This window comes from Myxocyprinus asiaticus, chromosome 49 (genome assembly GCF_019703515.2).
Source record: "Myxocyprinus asiaticus isolate MX2 ecotype Aquarium Trade chromosome 49, UBuf_Myxa_2, whole genome shotgun sequence".
NCBI lineage: Eukaryota > Metazoa > Chordata > Actinopteri > Cypriniformes > Catostomidae > Myxocyprinus > Myxocyprinus asiaticus.
Window position 1 is genome coordinate 390229 of NC_059392.1, and position 24772 is coordinate 415000.

At 37.2% G+C, this 24772-nt stretch overlaps 2 protein-coding genes across 3 annotated transcripts in view; one reads left to right on the forward strand and one right to left on the reverse strand.

Moving 5' to 3' along the window:
* Positions 1 to 2523: 2523 nt before the first annotated feature.
* Positions 2524 to 16499, reverse strand: LOC127437950 (MICOS complex subunit MIC10-like). The gene is made up of 4 exons (XM_051693126.1): positions 16399 to 16499; positions 11669 to 11716; positions 11388 to 11497; positions 2524 to 4149 (listed from the first exon to the last, which is right to left on the reverse strand). The coding sequence occupies exons 1-4, from the start codon at positions 16460 to 16462 to the stop codon at positions 4141 to 4143; spliced, it is 231 nt and encodes a 76-aa protein (XP_051549086.1). The 5' UTR covers positions 16463 to 16499; the 3' UTR covers positions 2524 to 4140.
* Positions 16500 to 17609: 1110 nt separating this feature from the next.
* The window catches only part of LOC127437944 (F-actin-capping protein subunit beta isoforms 1 and 2), a 23317-nt gene continuing 16154 nt past the window's right edge, over positions 17610 to 24772 (forward strand). For both annotated transcript variants that reach the window (XM_051693116.1, XM_051693117.1), the window contains exons 1-2: positions 17610 to 17777; positions 22059 to 22148. In XM_051693116.1, the coding sequence (XP_051549076.1) occupies positions 17775 to 17777; positions 22059 to 22148 (93 nt within the window). In that variant the 5' untranslated portion in view covers positions 17610 to 17774. The remainder of the gene's footprint in view (positions 17778 to 22058; positions 22149 to 24772) is intronic.

Sequence of the window (24772 nt, forward strand, 5' to 3'; positions counted from 1 at the left end):
GTGAGGGGGCGGGTCAGACATGAAGTGTGTGTGTGTGTGTGTGTGTGAGGGGGCGGGTCAGACATGAAGTTGTGTGTGTGAGGGGGCGGGTCAGACATGAAGTGTGTGTGTGTGTGTGTGTGAGGGGGCGGGTCAGACATGAAGTGTGTGTGTGTGTGAGGGGGCGGGTCAGACATGAAGTGTGTGTGTGTGTGTGAGGGGGCGGGTCAGACATGAAGTGTGTGTGTGTGTGAGGGGGCGGGTCAGACATGAAGTGTGTGTGTGTGTGTGAGGGGGCGGGTCAGACATGAAGTGTGTGTGTGTAGGCGGGCAGATGCATGATGTTGGTGGATTTGGCAAGTCAATATCAGCTGCAATCTGACCCTGAATCTCCAAGAGCATCCAGCACAAACTCAAACTCGTTTACTTTTTTGATCTTCCACTATCAGAAAAGTACATTTGATAACATCACTATCATGGTAGCACCAAGCTTTCCTTTTTAATGGGACAGATTTAAAGTTCAGCCAAAAATAAACATTCTCTCATGTTGTTTCAGACACACATGTCCTTCTTCTGTGGGACACAAAATGAGATGTTTAGCAGAATGTTCAAGCTGCTATTTTCCCTATAATGAAAGCAGACAGTGACCAGAGACTGTCAAGCTTAAAAAACAACACAAACCCCCCCCATAAAAGTAGTTGGGTGATTCTCACAAAACCTGTCAAAAGTGAAAATGTCCAGGTCATATTTAATCCCAAATCCATACCATAAAATTTGAAATTATATTTTGCCTAAAGAAAATGAAACCAACATTTAAGTCCATTCAATTTTTTTTCTGCATTGTGATTATTTTCAGAGTACTTGAGCACATTTACATTTTCATTACTGAAATGCGTCTGGATGTTTTCCTATTCCTATGGTTTTTCCACGGATGTATCTCATTACTGCAACACTGTAAAAGATGCTGTTTTATTTTTTTATTAAAATCAGTGAAAATGAAAGGCAGTACCAAGGAAGAACTACAATGGTGTACAAATACTTTATAATATTTTATCACATTGCGGAAATTAGAATTTTGGGGTAAAATGTGCATAACTGTCATGAAAATAATGTCACAATGTAAAACATCTTTTTTGCCCTAAAAACAAGCTTCATGCACCCGTCATGTATAGTGCCCACTGTACAAGTCTCCGAAAGCAGTGTTGTGATCTGGGGTTGCTTCACTTGGTCAGGTCGAGGCTCAGCAACGTTATGTGGCAAATAAAATGAAGTCAGCTGACTATCTGAATGAGCAGGTTATCCCATCAATGGATTTTTTCTTCCCTGACGGCACGGGCATATTCCAGGATGACAATGCTAAGATTCATCAGGCTCAAATTGTGAAAGAGTGGTTCAGGGAGCATGAGGAATCATTTTCACACATGAATTGGTCACCACAGAGTCCTGACCTTAACACCATTGAAAATCTTTGGGATGTTCTGGAGAAGACTTTACAGAGTGGTTCGACTCTCCCGTCATCAAATCAAGATCTCGGCCAAACATTAATGCAAATCTGGACAGAAATAAATGTTGTGACGTTGCATAAAGTTGTTGAAACAATGCCATGATGAATGCACGCTGTAATCAAAGCTAAAGGCGGTCCAACAAAATATTAGAGTATGCAACTTTTTCTTTTGGCCAGGCAGTGTATATATATGTACCAAAACGCAGAATGAGATGTTTTTGTCTGCAAACACTTTTCATGTGGAGTTCAAAGCGGTTTTCGACACTGGCGTTGACGCTCTGACGTGAATCATGAACGCAGCTTCACAACTGCTGTAACAAAGCGGATAGCCACAGTCTACTTACGTGGAGACTAGTTCTTTCTATTAGTCAAACTCCCACTTAGACTTTGGGAAACGTTTAATGTTACATGAATTGGTGCTATTTTAGCGCATTTCTATCTTTATACTGCGGAAGGCTTTGTCTGAAAAATGTTAATAAAGCATTATATTGTTACATAGTTTTGTTCGACTGACAGCACAAATATGTGTGTATATATATATATATATATATACACACATATTTGTGCTGTCAGTCGATTACATTTTTAATTGCGATTAACCGCATCATTTTTCGTTGTTAATCGTGATTAATAGCACATTTTGAAAGTGCTGAAATTTGACTCTCTATATATTTTTTTCTTGTCATAATGCATTTATTTCCATCTTAGGAAAGAAAACAAAACAATATGTAACAATATAATGCTTTATTAACATTTTTCAGACAAAGCCTTCCGCAGTATAAAGATAGAAATGTGCTAAAATAGCACCAATTCATGTAACATTAAACGTTTCCCAAAGTCTAAGTGGGAGTTTGACTAATAGAAAGAACTAGTCTCCACGTAAGTAGACTGTGGCTATCCGCTTTGTTACAGCAATTGTGAAGCAGCGTTCATGATTCACGTCAGAGCGTCAACGTCAGTGTCGAAAACCGCTTTGAACTCCACATGAAAAGTGTTTGCAAACAAAAACATCTCATTCTGCATTTTGGTGATAGTTAAGACTTGATGTGCTTCTGTAGTACTTAAAATGCGCCTTACACAGGCTGAAAAATACTTACAGCGTTAAACAAATAATACAAATACAAACAACGTTAAAAGGTCCTTTCCATAAACACTGCATTTTTAGGTTGCTGTGTCAAGATAAACATAATTTGAAACTGAAAAATGCATTTTTCAGCTCCGCCCAGCTGTGTTTGAACACAAGAGTGCGTTCTTATCTTGAGCTGTCTGCTGTCAGCAAGTGCGGTTTGTTGTCTGTACTGCCGGAGTTGCGTTTACTGCCCCCCGCTGACCGAGACTTGTAAAAACATGAAGGGTAACTTTCCTTATTATGGTCCGGGGGCAAGATTAATTGCATTATTAATATAGGTTAGGGTATGGTTTTAATTACTATGTTTTTTAATTAAATTTGAGAACTACAAGGAAGAAGATCATCAGTGAAATAATTATTTAAATTTAGTTCACGTAAAGCTCTCAAATGAAGACTTGGAATATACTTTTATGGTGCCTTTTATCATTGACAGCTCCTGGTGTCTCAATACTTTTATTGTAGGGAAAAGAGCAGTGTGAACATTCAGCCTAACATAGTCATACAGGATTGGAACATCACAAGGGTGAGTAAATGATGAAAGAATTTCTATATTAATCCGAACTATTCATTTAAATATCCAAGCGACCATCTAACACAAGTGTGTGAAACAGCTTCTCCGGTGATGCATGAAAGTTTTGAATTCCTGCGCTGTCATGACGCATGTTTGTGTGTGTGTGTGTGTGTGTGTGTGTGTGTGTGAGGGATTAAAGCAGTTGAGCAGAATCTGTCAGACAGGTACAGACACATTCACCTGTCTCTCTCTCTTTGCAGGTGTGCAGTCATGCAGGTAAATCTCGGCTGGATCTGGCATCAGTAGATCGCTCGTGTTCGTCTGTAGCGCTGCCCTTCTCTCACCTGTTAGTAATAAGTTCTGATACTGGCATTCTAGAACATTCCTCACATTCTGCTGCAGCAGGGGGCTGCGTGAACACACACACACCGCTGCAGTGACGGCTCTTAACACAGACATGTAAAAATAATTACGGCCGGCTTATCAAAGCCTTCTTCGGCGGTGTCTATCTGCAGATGTGATTTTAGAGGGCTGTGCCGTCGTGTACTATAGCTGTAGTTTGGGGACAGATTTGTCTCCTGAAGTGAGCTAAATCTGACAAAGCCTCCATTTGGGGACATCCTCATTTGAGAAATGCTCTCTACCCATTAACAGTCTTGCCTGGCCTGTATTAGTGTTAATATCTTTAAATAATGTTCAGCTTTGTGTGTTTGCTCTCTTTAATCTCTTCATCAGCAATGATTTGTCCCCATATCAGAGCCGTCTCTCTCTCTGTCTCTCATGCAGGTGCTGTATCTGGCTCCTATTCCAGACCAGCAGGAGTCCAGCTCACCCACTCTTTAGCACACACACACTGTAAGCACTTCATCATGGCTTTCCACATTCAAACACGACGCTTGTTTTCCTGTCAAACTCGTTAGCTTTTATTATATAAAGAGACACAGTTAACTCCACAGAGAAGATGAGCAGATGGAAATGATGAAGAGAAAAAACAGCATTGCTGAAGAAGAGACTCTTCTACTGGTCCTATGAGAGAAAGAGAGAGAGAGACGTAAGATAACTCTTATTACATATACACCAATCAGCCACAACATTAAAACCACCTACCGAATATTACCGTAGCATTTATCTGAGTTACCGTAGACTTTGTCAGTTCAAACCAGTCTGGCCATTCTCTGTTGACCTCTCTCATCAACAAGACGTTTCCATCCGCAGAACTGCCGCTCACTGGATGATTTTTGTTTTTGGCACCAAAATGTGATCTCAGTGATTTGTTGGTGCCAGATGGGCTGGTTTGAGTATTTCTGGGATTTTCACACACAACAGTCTCTAGAATTTACTCAGAATGGTGCCAAAAACAAAAAACATCCAGTGAGCGGCAGTTCTGCGGATGGAAACATCTTGTTGATGAGAGAGATCAACAGAGAATGTCAGTTCAAACCAGTCTGGCCAAAGTCTACGGTAACTCAGATAACCACTCTGTGCAATTGTGCTGAGAAGAATATCATCTCTGAATGCTATTCTGAGATGCGGGTTGGTGCTGTTTTGGTGGCACGAGGGGGACCTACACAATATTAGGCAGGTCCTTTTAATGTTGTGGCTGAATATTGTATAACTTAACTCTGTTCATATATAAGATAACTCAACCCTGTTAGATATAAGATACCTCAGCCCTGTTACATATTTATAACTTAACTCTGTTCATATATGATAACAACCCTGTTAGATATAAGATACCTCAGCCCTGTTACATATTTATAACTTAACTCTGTTCATATATAAGATAACAACCCTGTTAGATATAAGATACCTCAGCCCTGTTACATATTTATAACTTAACTCTGTTCGTATATAAGATAACTCAACCCCGTTAGATATAAGATACCTCAGCCCTGTTACATATTTATAACTTAACTCTGTTCGTATATAAGATAACTCAACCCCGTTAGATACAAGATACCTCAGCCCTCTTACATATATAAATGCTTTATGCTTTAAAAAAATTCACAACAATCTACACTCCATACCCCATAATGACAAGGAAAAAACAGATGTTTGATAACTGCAAGTTTATTAAAAAGAAAAAACTGAAATATCACATTGGCATAAGTATTCAGGCCCTTTGCTTTGACACTTGAAATTTAGCTCATGTGCATAGCGTTTCTCTGGATCATCTTTGAGATGTTTCTACACTATGACATGATTTGGAAAGGCACACACCTGTCTATACAAGGTCTCACAGCTGAAAATGCATATCAGAGCAAAAACCAAGCCATGAGGTCAAAGGAACTGCCTGCAGGGCTCAGAGACAGGACTGTGTCGAGGCACAGATCTGGGGAAGAATACAAAAACATTTCTGCAGCATTGAAGGTTCCTAAGAGCACAGTGGCCTCCATAATTCTTAAATGGAAGAAGTTGGGAACAACCAGCACTCTTCCTAGAGCCGGCCGCCTGGATAAACTGAGCAATCGGGGGAGAAGGGCCTTGGTAAGAGAGGTGCCCAAGAACCCGATGGTCACTCTGGTTGAGCTCCAGTGTTCATGTGTGGAGATGGGAGAAACTTGCAGAAGGACAACCATCACTGCAACACTCTAGCGATCTGGACTTTATGGCAGAGTGGCCAGACAGAAGCCTCTCCTCAGTGCAAGACACATAAAAAACACCTAAAGGACTCTCAGACTGTGAGAAACAAGATTCTCTGGTCTGATGAAATGAGGATTAAACTGTTTGGCCTCAATTCTAAGCGTTATGTCTGGAGGAAACCAGGCACCGCTCATCACCTGCGCAATACCATCCCAACGGTGAAGCATGGTGGTGGCAGCATCATGCTGTGGGGGTGTTTTTCAGCGGCAGGGTCTGGGGGACTGGTCAGGGTTGAAGGAAAGCTGAACACAGCAAAATACAGAGATATCCTTAATGAAAACCTGGTCCAGAACACTCAGGACCTCAGACTGGGCCGAAGGTTCACCTTCAAAAAGGACAATGACCCTGAGCACACAGCCAAGACAATGCAAGAGTGGCTTAGGGACAACTCTGTGAATGTCCTTGAGTGGCCCAGCCAGAGCCTGAACTTGAACCCAATCGAACATCTCTGGAGAGATCTGAAAATGACTGCCCACTGACGGTCCCCATTCAGCCTGACTGAGCTTAAGAGGATCTGCAGAGAAGAATGGCAGAAAATCCCCAAATCCAGGTGTGCAAAGCTTGTCGCATCATACCCAAAAAGACTTGAGACTGTAATCGCTCCCAAAGGTGCTTCAACTAAGTACTGAGTTAAGGGTCTGAATACTTATGTCAATGTGATATTTCAATTTTTATAAATATTTTAATAAATTTGCAAAGTTATCAAAAATCTGGTTATTGCTTTGTCATTATGGGGTATGGAATGTAGACTGATATGGAAAAAAAAAAGAATAATTTAAAGCATTTTAGCATAAGGCTGCAACATAACAAATTGTAAAAAAAGAATACTTTCTGAATGCACTGTATATAACTTTGTTCATATATAAGATAACTCACCCCTGTTAGATGTAAGATAACTAAACCCTGTAACATATATAACATAACTCTGTTCATATATAAGATAACTCAACCGTGTTACATTTATAACTTAGATGTAAGATTTACATTTATTCATTTAGCAGATGCTTTTATCCAAAGCTACTTAAAAATTAGAAAGGATACAATGTGAAAAAATGAAGGGGTCTGAATACTTTCTGAATGCACTGTATATAACATAAATTTGTTAATATACAAGATAACTCAACCCTGTTACATATATAACTTAACTGTTCATATGTAAGATAACTCAACCCTGTAAGATGTAAGATAACTCAACCCTGTTACATATAACAACTTGTTTTTTTATAACTCAACGCTGTAACATATATAACATAACTCTGTTCATATATAACTCACCCCTGTTAGATGTAAGATAACTAAACCCTGTAACATATATAACATAACTCTGTTCATATATAACTCACCCCTGTTAGATGTAAGATAACTAAACCCTGTAACATGTATAACATAACTCTGTTCATATATAACTCACCCCTGTTAGATGTAAGATGAATAAACCCTGTAACATATATAACATAACTCTGTTCATATATAACTCACCCGTTAGATGTAAGATAACTAAACCCTGTAACATGTATAACATAACTCTGTTCATATATAACTCACCCCTGTTAGATGTAAGATAACTAAACCCTGTAACATGTATAACATAACTCTGTTCATATATAACTCAACCCTGTTAGATGTAAGATAACTAAACCCTGTAACATGTATAACATAACTCTGTTCATATATAACTTAACCCTGTTAGATGTAAGATAACTAAACCCTGTAACATATATAACATAACTCTGTTCATATATAACTCACCCCTGTTAGATGTAAGATAACTAAACCCTGTAACATGTATAACATAACTCTGTTCATATATAACTCACCCCTGTTAGATGTAAGATAACTAAACCCTGTAACATGTATAACATAACTCTGTTCATATATAACTCAACCCTGTTAGATGTAAGATAATAAATCCTGTAACATGCAGAACATAACTCTGTTCATATATAACTCACCCCTGTTAGATTTAAGATAAATCAACCCTGTAACATGTATAACATAACTCTGTTCATATATAACTCAACCCTGTTAGATGTAAGATAACTAAACCCTGTAACATATATAACATAACTCTGTTCATATATAACTCAACCCTGTTAGATGTAAGATAAATAAACCCTGTAACATATATAACATAACTCTGTTCATATATAACTCACCCGTTAGATGTAAGATAACTAAACCCTGTAACATGTATAACATAACTCTGTTCATATATAACTCACCCCTGTTAGATGTAAGATAAATAAACCCTGTAACATGTATAACATAACTCTGTTCATATATAACTCAACCCTGTTAGATGTAAGATAACTAAACCCTGTAACATGTATAACATAACTCTGTTCATATATAACTCAACCCTGTTAGATGTAAGATAACTAAACCCTGTAACATGTATAACATAACTCTGTTCATATATAACTCACCCCTGTTAGATGTAAGATAACTAAACCCTGTAACATATATAACATAACTCTGTTCATATATAACTCACCCCTGTTAGATGTAAGATAACTAAACCCTGTAACATGTATAACATAACTCTGTTCATATATAACTCAACCCTGTTAGATGTAAGATAACTAAACCCTGTAACATGTATAACATAACTCTGTTCATATATAACTCACCCCTGTTAGATGTAAGATAACTAAACCCTGTAACATGTATAACATAACTCTGTTCATATATAACTCACCCCTGTTAGATGTAAGATAACTAAACCCTGTAACATATATAACATAACTCTGTTCATATATAACTCACCCCTGTTAGATGTAAGATAACTAAACCCTGTAACATGTATAACATAACTCTGTTCATATATAACTCACCCCTGTTAGATGTAAGATAAATAAACCCTGTAACATATATAACATAACTCTGTTCATATATAACTCACCCGTTAGATGTAAGATAAATAAACCCTGTAACATATATAACATAACTCTGTTCATATATAACTCACCCCTGTTAGATGTAAGATGAATAAACCCTGTAACATATATAACATAACTCTGTTCATATATAACTCACCCGTTAGATGTAAGATAACTAAACCCTGTAACATGTATAACATAACTCTGTTCATATATAACTCACCCCTGTTAGATGTAAGATAACTAAACCCTGTAACATGTATAACATAACTCTGTTCATATATAACTCAACCCTGTTAGATGTAAGATAACTAAACCCTGTAACATGTATAACATAACTCTGTTCATATATAACTTAACCCTGTTAGATGTAAGATAACTAAACCCTGTAACATATATAACATAACTCTGTTCATATATAACTCAACCCTGTTAGATGTAAGATAACTAAACCCTGTAACATGTATAACATAACTCTGTTCATATATAACTCACCCCTGTTAGATGTAAGATAACTAAACCCTGTAACATGTATAACATAACTCTGTTCATATATAACTCACCCCTGTTAGATGTAAGATAACTAAACCCTGTAACATGTATAACATAACTCTGTTCATATATAACTCAACCCTGTTAGATGTAAGATAATAAATCCTGTAACATGCAGAACATAACTCTGTTCATATATAACTCACCCCTGTTAGATTTAAGATAAATCAACCCTGTAACATGTATAACATAACTCTGTTCATATATAACTCACCCCTGTTAGATGTAAGATAACTAAACCCTGTAACATATATAACATAACTCTGTTCATATATAACTCAACCCTGTTAGATGTAAGATAAATAAACCCTGTAACATATATAACATAACTCTGTTCATATATAACTCACCCGTTAGATGTAAGATAACTAAACCCTGTAACATGTATAACATAACTCTGTTCATATATAACTCACCCCTGTTAGATGTAAGATAACTAAACCCTGTAACATGTATAACATAACTCTGTTCATATATAACTCACCCCTGTTAGATGTAAGATAACTAAACCCTGTAACATGTATAACATAACTCTGTTCATATATAACTCAACCCTGTTAGATGTAAGATAACTAAACCCTGTAACATGTATAACATAACTCTGTTCATATATAACTCACCCCTGTTAGATGTAAGATAACTAAACCCTGTAACATATATAACATAACTCTGTTCATATATAACTCACCCCTGTTAGATGTAAGATAACTAAACCCTGTAACATGTATAACATAACTCTGTTCATATATAACTCACCCCTGTTAGATGTAAGATAACTAAACCCTGTAACATATATAACATAACTCTGTTCATATATAACTCACCCGTTAGATGTAAGATAACTAAACCCTGTAACATGTATAACATAACTCTGTTCATATATAACTCACCCCTGTTAGATGTAAGATAAATAAACCCTGTAACATGTATAACATAACTCTGTTCATATATAACTCAACCCTGTTAGATGTAAGATAACTAAACCCTGTAACATGTATAACATAACTCTGTTCATATATAACTCAACCCTGTTAGATGTAAGATAACTAAACCCTGTAACATGTATAACATAACTCTGTTCATATATAACTCACCCCTGTTAGATGTAAGATAACTAAACCCTGTAACATATATAACATAACTCTGTTCATATATAACTCACCCCTGTTAGATGTAAGATAACTAAACCCTGTAACATGTATAACATAACTCTGTTCATATATAACTCACCCCTGTTAGATGTAAGATAAATAAACCCTGTAACATATATAACATAACTCTGTTCATATATAACTCACCCGTTAGATGTAAGATAAATAAACCCTGTAACATATATAACATAACTCTGTTCATATATAACTCACCCGTTAGATGTAAGATAAATAAACCCTGTAACATGTATAACATAACTCTGTTCATATATAACTCACCCCTGTTAGATGTAAGATAACTAAACCCTGTAACATGTATAACATAACTCTGTTCATATATAACTCAACCCTGTTAGATGTAAGATAACTAAACCCTGTAACATGTATAACATAACTCTGTTCATATATAACTCAACCCTGTTAGATGTAAGATAACTAAACCCTGTAACATGTATAACATAACTCTGTTCATATATAACTCAACCCTGTTAGATGTAAGATAACTAAACCCTGTAACATGTATAACATAACTCTGTTCATATATAACTCACCCCTGTTAGATGTAAGATAACTAAACCCTGTAACATATATAACATAACTCTGTTCATATATAACTCACCCCTGTTAGATGTAAGATAACTAAACCCTGTAACATGTATAACATAACTCTGTTCATATATAACTTAATCCTGTTAGATGTAAGATAACTAAACCCTGTAACATATATAACATAACTCTGTTCATATATAACCCACCCCTGTTAGATGTAAGATAACTAAACCCTGTAACATGTATAACATAACTCTGTTATGTTAAGATAACTCAACCCTGTTACATTTATAACTTAGATGTAATATTTACATTTATTTATTTAGCAGATGCTTTTATCCAAAGCTACTAACAAAATAAGAAAGGATACAACATAAGCAATTCATCTTAAGGAGACAGTAACACAAGAATGTTTTCAAAGTTTTTTAAGATAGCACAGCCCTGTTACAGTGAATGTGAGTAAAGTGTTTGTGATGTGTGTGGGTTGTACCTTCACCACATGGCCACGCAGCATGTTTGGAGATCTAAAGTCATACTGGCAGTTTGAATACGCCATCCCTAGACCCATTCCAGAGCCCAATGCCACGGGCCACGAGCGCCCTGAACACACAACCACAATAAAACACTTCACACATTACTGTCATACAATACAAGTCTTCAGCACAGAAACAATCTGAACATATGCAGTGGCTTGATAATTGGACTGTAAAATATGGAGAATTTTATATATGAACCCTCTTTGGTGTTATTACACTAAATAATAATACTTACGTTTGAAGAACAGGAGTGACAGCAGAGCTCCAACACCAAGACCTGTCACTAGAGACACAGAAAGAATCTTTTAAATGTTTAAATCAACATTATTAAATGAATATTTAAAAAGAAATCAATGTTTTGACCAAAAATAATTACTCTGATCTAACACCAATAAAAACCGCTTTAGACTCAACACACACAGGTACACATCTTGGCAAGCATGTTTTAATGACACGGGAAATAGGGGTCCTGAAGTGACCTTTGACCTTAAAACTTGTAAAAAGCACCTGTTAGCCATACGCCTCTCATGAACGTGAGAAAGAACGGGCGAGGGGTGTATGTATTTGATAATAAATATTAAATATTTTATCTGATAATTAAATGCAGTATTAATTAGAAGTTATGTAGTATTTCCATGTTTTTCTGGTACAGTAACAGTACTTTCTTTGTAAGTGAATCATTCAGTACCATGGTATAGCTCAGAGTACCATGGTACCACCACAGTACTTTTTGTAATGGTGGGTGAGGAGCATAAATTCAGTCGACAGTCCTGTACAACTTCAGTTGACGTGATTAGACCGGATGTTGAGGCGACTGTGTTTGAGATTAAACTTTTTCTCTCCATTTCAGTAGAACCACACCCAGAATCATGCAGCGTTCATTCTGTGCAGCTTTAATTGGATTCAGAGATGCTGAGCGTGAGCGTCCTGCTGCTACGACGATTACACAACAAATGTCAAACAAAACCACAAAACATGAAACAACATCCCTCCCCGACTTCATTACTGAGAGAAATACCACAAACCTGAGCCTGTTCCAAACACCCTTCCCACCATGTGTCTCTTTCTCTCTGACCGCTGTTGTGTTCTGAATGAAACACTAGTGTACTGCTTACTGTGCAGTATATAATTTATTCTGCATCCTATTTTTTAAATCCTATTATATAGATATAACTCAATCCTCTAACAGATTTAACGTAAATCAACCCTGTGACAAACTATACAAAATAACTGAACTCTGGTCATGTTTTATTTATTTTATTTTGGTAATTATAATTTTTTTATTGATTCCTACATTAAATAAAGAGCAGCAAATTAATAAAGAAGAGCAAAACATATATAAATGGAATCAACATTTAAACCCCACAACCACCCCTCCCACTCCCAATCCCCAACCCCACCCTGACCCCCAACAAACATACCTGTGGTCACATATGAGTATATACACAAAAAAAGCAAACAAACACACAAACAAACATATATATAATAGTCACACACATTTATAGCCCCCCCCCCCCCCCGAACCCTCCAAAAACTCCAAATATTTACCCCATTTCCCAACAAACAAATCCAAGTTACCCCTTCTTCCAAATGACACCTCTTCAGAAGCCATGCACCACTCCTGAAATGGGGGCGCCCCAGCTGACCTCCAGCCCCTCAAAATAATCTGCCTGGCGATCATCACACTTGTCAGAACACAATTCTCTGTGTCTATTCCCCACATCGATGACCACCCCATCGAGTCTGGGGCAAAACGAAACCGTCACACATAAAACTCTGAACCCTCAACCAAAACTCCTGGATCTCAACACAGCACCAAAAAACATGGGTTATGTCTCCATCCTCCGATTGGCATCACCAGCAGGTGGGTGTGACACAAAGCAAGCACACAGTCCCATAAAGTGTGTTCTTGCGTTACTGTGGTGGTAACAAACCTCAGGACAACAAGGGGGTGATAGTTACCTTCAAATATAGAATTAAACCACATGTCATTATTCAGGTTGCTAGCTATAAACATGTCCACAGTTTTAGAACTTTAGATTTTCTTCATACTGTTGCTCCGCCACAACAGTAGTTACCCTAAAAGAAATAACAGACCATACAGTTATAATAGTGCTAGAGTACGGGACACTTCAGCATTTTGAGCACTTTGCCCCAAGGTGGGGCATTTCAATTTTGCCGCTTCAATACGGGACATTTTCGCATTGCGTTATAAATTGCGTTCTAACATATTTCAGACAATAACAACAAATGATACATGGCTAGTACTTGCGCAGAGTATGTGCATGACAGTTACACTGATTATAATGTGATAATTTTAGATTTGTTGTGTTGTTTGCTTGTGTTCAGTGTAGTTTGATCTCTCTAAAAACAAACCCAGACTTTAAGAGCTCCAAGATTTCACTTTGGCAAAAATCGAGCCCAAACACACACAGAGTGAACAGCCCCGAGGATATAACTTCTCTCTAATCCTTTTGTTCATAAGCTCATATTATCAGTCGGCATCTTTAGTCACTTGTTTTTTTCCACAAGATGTTTTATGATTCAATCTCGTTCAGGACAGAGCAGTTAAATCACAAACATTAAAAACACATGTGTGAATCTGAGCACTGCTGTCGAACTCACTGCCCCAACACACACACTAAAACACACACAAGAAGCCAACAAACACACAGTCAGGACTCAGACTCTACGCAAGTATGTGAATTTAAATGCGCAATTTGACACGAGTCAGATGAGTGCAGTTCGTAAGTATGTGTTGGATTCTTAGCACTGCCAGAGGAGGCGCTATAGTGTACATTAGCATATACTGTCTTGTCTTCTACAGTCAGTTTTCTCTTTCAGGTCAACTACTGTCATGGCGGAGCAACAGTTTAAAGCAGGGGTCGGGAAACTTTTTTCACTAAGGAGCCAATTGTTTAATTTTTGGTTGATGCATTTTTTCGAAAGAGCCGTAGCACACACTAATAATTTACTATTTTCAACAACAACAAAAAAAAAGTTTTTCAATAAAATAAAATGTTTATATTGCCCATAGACTACTCAAAAACACAAAAACAAACTAATATGCAATAATTAATAGGTTACATGTTGCAATATGGAATTGAGTACACGTGTTTGTGCGGGTCTCCATAAAATTACTTTTATAATTGTTCATGAAAAAGTTCCCTTTTGGGCTGGGCGATATGTAAAAAATATTTTAATGATAATCGCATTAAAAATATCTCAATATCCGCATATATCGTCAACCCCGAACTGGATTGAGCCTCATCGCATTTTGCGGGTGGCGGGTGCTATTTCACACCTTGGGCGCACATAAAAAAAATAACGAACATTTGTAAAATCGCTCATAGAAAATGTTCTTAACCGCTAAGATCAATAGTTATTGAGAAACGAGTCCCAGAACTCTATGCATGTGCGTGTCTTGGAGAAGCGCTATCATTGCATTCGTGAACAGCAGAGCTCACTGCGCACACATATCAAATCAGACGCACATCGGCGGCTTTTCTTTCGTCTGTTCTTCAAAATATAATCACTCATGTTTCATCAAACGCGTGTCTTTGTGTCTAATTTCTTGCCATATATCACTCCGAGAAGTCTTACAGGTCACCGTCCACAGTGGCTGGTACATCAGCAAAATTACCCGCCACTGCGCATGAAAACTCTGCATATGGCGGGTGTTCATTTCAAACCTTGTTCACCAGGAGTAGGCTGTACGACAAATTCGGGAGAAAGAAAACCAAAGCAATGTGATTGACTCCAACCTTTGCAATTGCACCCACACTTTATACAGGAAAATGATCTCTAGAAAGTTTTAAACGACCTTGTGTTGGTGAATGGTGAGACACCCCGCGAGCCACTTTATTTATTATTTATTTATTATTTTCTCCTCAATTTTTCTCCACTACTTAGTAAGTCCTCGTGGTGGCGTAGTGACTCGCCTCAATCTGGGTGGCGGACGACGAATCTCAGTTGCCTCCGCGTCTGAGACCGTCAATCCGCGCATCTTATCACGTGACTTGATGAGCGCGTTACCGTGGAGACCTAGCATGTGTGGAGGTCAGGAACCATCATCTTCTGCAGCTTTAGAGAGTTACTGAAGAGAAGAGCAGAATGAAGCTGCTGCAGGTGTTAATTAGAGAAGATGTGCCCAGATGGATTTGATTCCAGCCTGTTACAGAATTACCCTTCAGCCCTGGATCAATTACTCGATGATGTTTGAGGTGCATTTCACTCAGGCCATGACATTTAGGCTATATGACAGCAGAAATGATTTCCGTGACTGTCTGTGAAAGTGCCCAAACCCCTCTAAAACCATTAAATATATATAATTCTAGAACAAAAAGACTCGAGCATACTCTCAGAGACCACTGTTCTCAGAGATGGAGCAGGAGAGCTTTTTAATGTCAATGCAGTTTTATGTCGCGCTGATCTTGTATAGGTGCTGTGACGTCAGTTAGTGAAAATCGCGTTCTTAAACTGACCGCGGCAAACCTTTGATCCCCCGCTTATTACAGACACTACTGTCATAGAGACAGGTGTGATATTTCATGGTAACTATTTAAATTAAATCTTTCAGTGAATATGGACATTTTATGCTTGTTGTGTCATAAAAAAATCGCTTACAGCAGCTTTAATAATGATTAATAAATCAATATCTGATGATATCAATCTCCTCCAACCTGCTGCTTCCCAAAGGTGACATATTCACTCGTGTTTATTTTGTCAAATAGAGCGTAACAGTTTATTAAGAGGCAATAAATTATAAATAACTCAAAGAATATATGTATAAATAATATAAAGTAGTCAAATTATAAAATAATTACTTCATATATCGTATACCTAGTTCCAAAGTTTCAATACAATCTCACGATCGGTCCAGTCAGTATATATTTATATGATTTGTTTAGATTATAATTATCATGTATTTAGTTTATATTTTTAATGTATGTGGTTTAAGGTTACCGGTTTTGACCGCGATGTCCGCGAGACACCGATCCCACTTCCGCCCGTGATCATCTTCCATCATTCCGCTATGAGAGATATCGCGAGATTTCCAAATATGTCTTGTGTGCATCTCACTGCTCTATAGATATCGCGAGAGTTCCAAATATGTCTCGTGTGCGTCTCACTGCTCTGTAGATATCGCGAGATTTCCAAATATGTCTTGTGTGCGTCTCAATGCTCTGTAGATATCGCGAGATTTCCAAATATGTCTCGTGTGCGTCTCACTGCTCTGTAGATATCGTGAGAGTGCCAAATATGTCTCGTGTGCTTTGATTTACAAAAAGAATGTATTATTTTACTTTTGACTTTTTCCTCCTTTGTTATTATTTTGTTGTCTGCTCAGCTTAGTTGAGTTGTTTTTCTTAATGTTATGATGTCTTGTATATTTGAAAGTTCTGTAATACAAAAAAAAGTTTATACACGCATTAAAAGTGAAATGCACATTATCTCAACTAGTTCCAGATGAAACAATCAATTAAGACTATTACAATGACTTTGACATAAATACAGCTGCCCTTTCACTTTTCATGTATGTAGATTTGTATATTGCACATATTATTTTGTATTGTGTATATTTTATACAATAGCCCTTACCCCTATTCTATTCAATTCTATTCTAAAGCGCAACTTCAGACAGATTTATTTATTTATTTATTTATTTATTTATATTTGTCCCCTTGTTTTTTCTCTTTCTTTTTGTTGTTTGTTTATTTAATCTTATATTGTATCATGGTATTATTCTTTAATATAAGAATATTATTTATTTAATAATAATAATAATGTATTTAATATTTATTTAATTTTGCAAAAACAAACAAACAAACATATAAGAGGCACATACTGGGGGATACAATACAATTCTTCACATTCTTTATTAAAAATTAACAGAAGAGTTTTAGTAGATTTCTTATTACTGGTCAAGGTAATCGAGTGTTAACATGTTAAAACAGGGTTTAATGGACATTACCTTAGTTTTGTGTCAGTGAAATTAAAACAGATAATATCACTGTACTAAAGTGAGTGTTGATAAATCTCAGCTGCTGTGTCGCCCGCGCCACGCCCTTCTCATGCTCGCCCCGCCCCTCTTTTTCTATATTTGGCCATGCCTTACTGACGCGCCTCTGATTGGTCGGTGAGGTTCATGAGCAGAATGACCCGGATATGCATGCGGCGCTGTGTTGGACAGTTTCCCGGATGAGGAAGTGAAGCGCTGACTGGGTTGGGTTCCGTGAGAGAGTCGAAGCCGAACCGAGTCCAGACCGAGCCGAAAGAACACTCGAACCCGCCGCCGCAGAGCCGCCAGCGCCGCACACACCACGAACCAGCGCTCAGACATGGTAAGAGCCGCTCCGGGGACGGGGTTTGGGTTGATGCCCGTTTTAAGAAGAGACGTGACGCGCCTCCCACAATCTGAGAGCCGCGAGCCGAGCGACAGCACATTAAACACCGCGACACTGTACTGTACAAGTCGACAAAACACTGACAGAAAACACTAACCAGCACTGAATCCTTCAACAACCTTACTACAATAATCAACAACAGACCCTCCAGAGCACAGACCTCTACACACAACACAACAAACACCAAACTCTCACAAACACTGAAGGAATGGACTTTAATGGGTGTTTGGGGATTTAGTGTTGCTTGATTTTGGTTTAGTGTTGGGTTTCGTGTCAGAATGTTTTTTGGGGGTGTTCTATTTGGGTACTAGAGGGTATTTCGGGGTTGTAGTGTTTGACAGCTTGAGTGTTAAAGGGCATTGGGTGGGTTTAGTGTTTGTTGGGTTGGTTTAGTTTATGTTTATTGTCAAAGTGTTTTTGGTTGTTTAGTATTTGAGATGTTTTCAGGGATGTAGTGTTTAGCTTAGGGCATTGGGTGGGTTTAGTGTTTGAGGTGTTTTCAGGGATGTAGTGTTTGACAGCTTGAGTGTTAAAGGGCATTGGGTGGGTTTAGTGTTTGTTGGGTTGGTTTAGTTTGTGTTTAATGTCAAAGTGTTTTTGGTATTTGAGGTTTTATCATGGGTGTAGTGTTTTTCTAAAGGGCTTTGGGTGGGCTTTGTGTTTGTTGGGTTGGGATGTCAAAGGGAGTTTTGGGTAATATTTGAGGTTTTGTTCAGGAATATAGTGTTTGATCGGTTGAGTGTTAGAGAGTGTTAGTTGTTTGTTTTTTAAGGTTTATTTAGGTTAGGGTTGTATTAGTATTGATTTATTGTATTGTTATTGGTTTCTTGGTTTTAGGATTTGAGGTATTTTCAGGGATGTAGTGTTTGGGTTTATTATCAAAGGTTTTTTGGTAGTTTGGTATTAGAGTATTTTTGTGATGTAGTGTTTAATGTGTTGAGTGTTAGAGGGTTTTGCTGGTTTTAGTGTCAAAGGGATTTTGTTGGTTTAGTATAAAATTGTATTTTGTGGGCTGTAGTGTTTGGATTTATTTTTGATGTTTATATTTGATTTATTAGCATTGGTTTATGTATTGTTGTTAATTTAGGCTATTTGTTTTAGTCGTAATGTTTTCATGTTTATTAGATTGAGTGTTGTTTGGTTTTTAATGTTTGAGAGGTGTAGTTGGGGGGTTTTGTGGTGTTCAGTGTTAGGTTTTTAGGGGTTTACTATTGTTTCGATATAAGAGGGTATTTTGAGGATATACTATTTTTTGTGTTAAGTATCAGTTGGGTTTGTTTTTGGTTTTTTAATGTTAGGGTTGTATTGGATTATTGGTATTTATTGGTGTTGGTTTATTTATTTTTGGTATTTGAGGATATTTGGTTGTTGTGGGCTTTTTGGTGTTGGTTTATTGTATTTTTAGTGTTATCTAGTTAGTGTTTGTGTTATGTTTGGTTTTGTAGGTGCTAGAGGCATTTTGGAGTTTCAGGGGTTTAACATTAGAGGGTTTCATGAGGGGTTTAGGCCAAGTGTTTGTTGGGTTCAATGTTAGTGATGTTGACTTTAGTCTTAGATGTATTTTGATGTTTTAGGTCTTTGAGATTTAGTGTTAGAGGGTTTATGTTTGTGTGTGTGTTTATTTTTATTTTTTTTGTGGGGGGGGGGGGGGGACTATTGGTTAATATTGAGTGTTTTTTGTCGGGTTTAGTTTTTGAGTTGGAGGATATTTTGGGGGTTTACTATTTGTTGGCTTGATTATTTGTTCAGTTTAGTGTTTGAATTTTATTTTCTGTTTTAGTATTTGACAGATTGAGTGTTTGAGGTTGGATCTATTGTTTTCATAAAAGCTAATTCTGTTTTTTATCATTTGTATCTTGCATGACATTCAGACATGTTTTTGGTTGTAGTAAAGATCCCTTCTCTTCTGCACTTTACACAGCCTGATGTTTATGAAATACTTTGTGCATGAACAGTGAGATACAGAGCAAAGACATCAAAAACAGCTAATATTTACATCTTGTCCATTAACACACACTCTGAAACATCAGCACCACACTGGCGTTTACTTGAATCCCTTTTACAGACCACTTTAGTCCCAGAGCAGGTGGTTTGGATCTCGGGTCACATTTGACTCCTCACACACACACTGAAGCACAGATCCGTGTGTGTGTAAACTCAGTGTCATGAGCAGGAGGTGTCAGTGAGACGGGACGGTTCTGTTTGGTTCAGTGTAAACTGTGTTTACATTTTCTGTTGAAGGAGGATTGTGTTTCTCAACCCTAGAAATCACTTCGAGATGAATTCTGTCAGCTCCAGAACTCAGTTTCACACAGGAAATGACATCACAATACGAGTTCATGTGAAATGTTGCGTGAAACTTTGATCAGGTTTGAGTACTGTATTCATGTCAGAGATTCACAGAACATGTCCAGCTCATATTTCACCTTTACATCAACAGAAACAAATTATATAGTTCTGTGGAAAAGTATTTGCCCCCATCCTGATTTCTTCTCTTTTTGTGTGTTTTTATTTTATTTTTTATTTTTTTATTGTTTTAGATCTTCAAACGAGATACAACATAAAACAAAGGCAACCTGAGTAAACACAAAATACAGTTTTCAATACACTGGTGGCCAGAAGTTTAGAATAATGTACAGATTTTGCTCTTATGGAAAGAAATTGGTACTTTTATTCACCAAAGTGACATTCAGCTGATCACAATGTATCAACTCAAAACAAAAACAAACACAAAGACAATGTTAAGCTTCATTTAATGAACCAAATATCTTTCAGCTGTGTTTGATATAATGGCAAGTGATTTTCTAGTATCAAATGATCAATTTATCATGATTACTCAAGGATAAGGTGTTGGAGTGATGGCTGCTGTCTAGATTTGATCAAAAATGACTTTTTTCAAATAGTGATGGTGCTGTTTTTTACATCAGTAATGTCCTGACTATACTTTGTGATCAGTTGAATGCCACTTTGGTGAATTAAAGTACCAATTTCCTTCCGAAACAGCAAAATCTGTACATTATTCCAAACTTTTGGCTGCCAGTGTGTGTGTCTATCTATCTATCTATATATATGTATATATATATATACTATATATATATTATTTTTATTTATTTTTTATTTTATTTTTTTTATTGAAGCAAAAAAGTTATCCATCATCTATATCACCCATGTGAAAAACTAACTGCCCCCTTAAACTTGATAGCTGGTTGTGCCACCTTTAGCAGCAACAATGCTCCCGATAACTGGAGATCAGTCTTTCACAACGCTGTGGGGGAATTTTGGCCCACTCTTCTTTGCAGAACTGCTTTAGTTCAGACACACTGGAGGGTTTGAGCATGAACTGCCCGTTTAAGGTCCTGCCACAGCATCTCATTTGGGTTGAAGTCAGGACTTTGTCTAGGCCACTCCAAAACTTTAATTTTGCTTCTTTTGAGCCATTCAGAGGTGGACTTACTCCTATGCTATTGATCAATGTCTTGCTGCATAATCCAGTTGTGCTTGAGCTTCAACATTCTCCCAAAAGGTTTGAGGATCATCAAGGTGTGTTTTGGCAAAATTGAGACGTGCCTTAATGTTCTTCTGGGTTAGCAGTGGTTTTCGCCTCGCCACTCTTCCATGGATGGCATTTTTGGGCAGTGTCTTTCTGATAGTGGAGTCATGAACAGTGACCTTTATTGATGCGAGAGAGGCCTGCAGTTCCTTGGATGTTGTCCTTGGCTCTTTTGTGACTTCCTGGATGAGTCGACGCTGTGCTCTTGGAGGAATTATGGAAGGACAGCCACTTCTGGGAAGGTTCACTACTGTGCCAAGTTTTGGAGATAATGTCTCTCACTGTGGTTCTTTGGAGTCACAGAGCCTTTGAAATAGCTTTGTAACCCTTCCCAGACTGATGTATTTCAATCAGCTTTTTCCTCATCATTTCTGGACTTTCTATCGACCTTGGCACAGTGTGTTACAGGGTGAGACCTTTTAGCCAACTTCATGCTGCTGTAAAAGTTCACACCCTCTTCTCACAATGACATCATTTACACTTAAATCAATATTTCATGTCCACTTATTAACTTATTTGATAAGAAGCTTTGTAATAAGCAGGGTATGCTGTGTCCTGACAGGCTAACTGTATATTATTACTTCCATATGAAACTCAAGTAATCCTCTCTCTCTGTTGTCATAACTGTAATGTAATAACATGTCTCTCTCTCTCTCGTGTCCGTGTAGAACGACCAGCAGTTGGACTGTGCTCTGGATCTCATGAGGCGTTTGCCTCCACAACAGATCGAGAAGAACCTCAGTGACCTCATTGACCTGGTCAGTGTGTGTGTTCTGAATACTCCACCTGAATGTTGTGGCTCTGTTCTAAACTCTAGTGAGCTTCCTTGCTATCTACTGCCTACATGGTAAGCTACCTTCCAAGTCAGCATCCTAACTGAAAGAGAAACTCAGGCGACTGGTTTGGAATAAAACGCACTGGAGTTCAGGTCATTTAAATAGAGTTTGAAGTTAGCATGATGCTAACCTAGCTAACTAAGCCTAAATTCTGGAATATTTATGAGTACTACATAGCAGGGTTATTGTCGTTAATGTCAACTAAAACGAAAAAAAAAAGTGTTTGTTAACTAAAATAAAATAAGAGATGAATATTAGATTTAAAAAACAAAAACTAACCGAAAAGTCTTGCCTTGACAACTAACTAAAATAAAATAAAAAATACTATATTTAGTTTTCGTATTTTTGGTTTTCGTTGATTTTTTTTCCGTCCAAAATGATGTGAACATCAAGAAGCAATATAAACTCCTCTTCACTTTTGAACGGTCAGATTTCGCACCGCAATTAATTGTGTTGCGTGTAGAGGCTTCACGCTGCATGTGTTCGGAGTCTTTAAATCATGCCAGCTGTGTTCACGAGGTATACTGTTGGATTACTTTCAACACGACACAGTGACTCTAAAAAGCGAATGCATCGTCGTGTCACACTATACTATCTGTGGCACTGAAATAAATAAATTCAAAAAACAAACACATTCTCTAAAGTACAAGTACAGCTTAAGGACCATTCATTGGTCGTTTTTATTTTTCTCCCTGTTTGTTTGAAATTGCCATGTTATTTAATGTTATTTAGTTGGCAGTAACTCAGTAGCGACGTGAGCATGTTGTGTTGCTTCTGTATACAATAAATAATATTATGATTAAATCTGTATATTTGCATAATTATTTCACCATCTCTGTTAAAGAAATTAACTGTTTTGGTAAGTTTAAGACTACCACCAGAACATAAGTGAGACATAAACTTAAAAATAACGTTTTATTCAATTTTCTCTGTCAGCTGAAGTATTTGAAACATTAGTCAATCCCTAAAACTACTAAAACCTAAAATAAATAATAACTAAACAGAAATATAGGCACTTAATAAAAACAACAGAAAAACGAACAAGAGATATTCTAATGAAAATTGAAAATAATATAAAAAGAAATACTATAATAACACTGCTACATAGCACACACAAATATTGGGTGAAATAGCCCCTTTTTTAATTTTTATTTTCTCCGCAATTTGGAATGCCCAATTCCCAATGCGCTCTAAGTCCTCGTGGTGGCGTAGTGACTCGCCTCAATCCGGGTGGCAGAGGACGAATCTCAGTTGCCTCCACATCAGAGACCGTCAATCCGTGCATCTTATCACGTGACTCGTTGAGCGCGTTACCGCGGAGACGTAGCAGGTGTGGAGGCTTCACGTCATCCACGCTCGGCTCATCACACACCTCATTGAGAGCGAGAACCACATTATAGCGACCACGAGGAGGTTACCCCATGTGACTCTACCCTCCCTAGCAACCGGGCCAATTTGGTTGCTTAGGAGACCTGACTGGAGTCACTCAGCACACCCTGGATTCAAACTCACGACTCCAGCGGTGATAGTCAGCGTCAGTACTCGCTGAGATACCCAGCTCCCCAAAATACCCCATTTTTAATTAGGTTTACCTAATTTTTACTGATATATTTGTTATTGAATGAATTACATTAATCATCAACATTTCCAACATTTTCTGAGTTCAAAGTCGGTTTTATTTATTTTTTTCCTGCGGCAAAAGTGAAAAATGTCATGTGGTGTAACCGTAAAAAATAGTAATAATAAAAGTCTCATTAAAAGCTGAAATTGTTGAAGAAAGAAATGTTGGCAAGAGTAGTTTAGAATAATTTGTATAATTATTTTCTCTAAAATTAAGCAGTAAAACGATGTTTTTAAAAATACGATTAATATTTAAAAACACTTTTGTCCAACAAATCAAAAGTCAGGTGGTGTAACCAACATGTAAGTAGCCATTCTGTAGTCATGTGACCAAAAAATAAAAGTATAAAAAATATCAGATACCTGTATTTTGTCATTTTTATGAAAAGGCACATTTTGTTCAAGTCAAATGGAGTAACTCTGAGAAAACGTCTTGATGTTCTCAACTCAAACATTCATGATATTTTTTTGAAATGAATGATTAAGTTGCGTTCACTCGCATGTGTTTAAGGTACAAGGAAAGTATTTTAATACCTTTTTATTTGGTTGCACCACATGACATTTATAAAGTCAATAAATATTTTTTTTGTAGAAAATGCTATAAATGTTTTTCAAAAGTTTAAGAAACCAACATGGACTGAAATCTTACATGTGTCAAGTTCATAGAAATGTGTTTTAAATAGATTTTTAAAAGATTTCTAATTGTTATCACCTCAGACATCCTTATTTGTCAATGACCCACCTTTGTTTTGGAACATGGAGGGCATCTATGATGATGTCTATGTAGACCGCTATATTTTGGAACAGAGCCCAACAATGTATGTTTATAAATATTCTTTAAGTACTTCAGGATCTAGTGTTTATATATGATTTGAAAACATGTTCAGTAAGTTCAGACTGTTGGCTTGTGATGTCATCATTAGAGA

What these genes read in the sequence shown, in the direction of transcription:
- LOC127437950 (XM_051693126.1), bottom strand. Translation starts at nt 16,462, where the DNA reads ATGATGGAAGATGATCACGGGCGGAAGTGGGATCGGTGTCTCGCGGAC. An exon ending in GGACATCGCGGTCAAAACCG is followed by an intron (nt 11,717 to 16,398) that starts GTAACCTTAAAC and finishes CTGTGTCTCTAG; the next exon opens with TGACAGGTCTTGGTGTTGGA. An exon ending in GTCACTCCTGTTCTTCAAAC is followed by an intron (nt 11,498 to 11,668) that starts GTAAGTATTATT and finishes TTGTGTGTTCAG; the next exon opens with GGCGCTCGTGGCCCGTGGCA.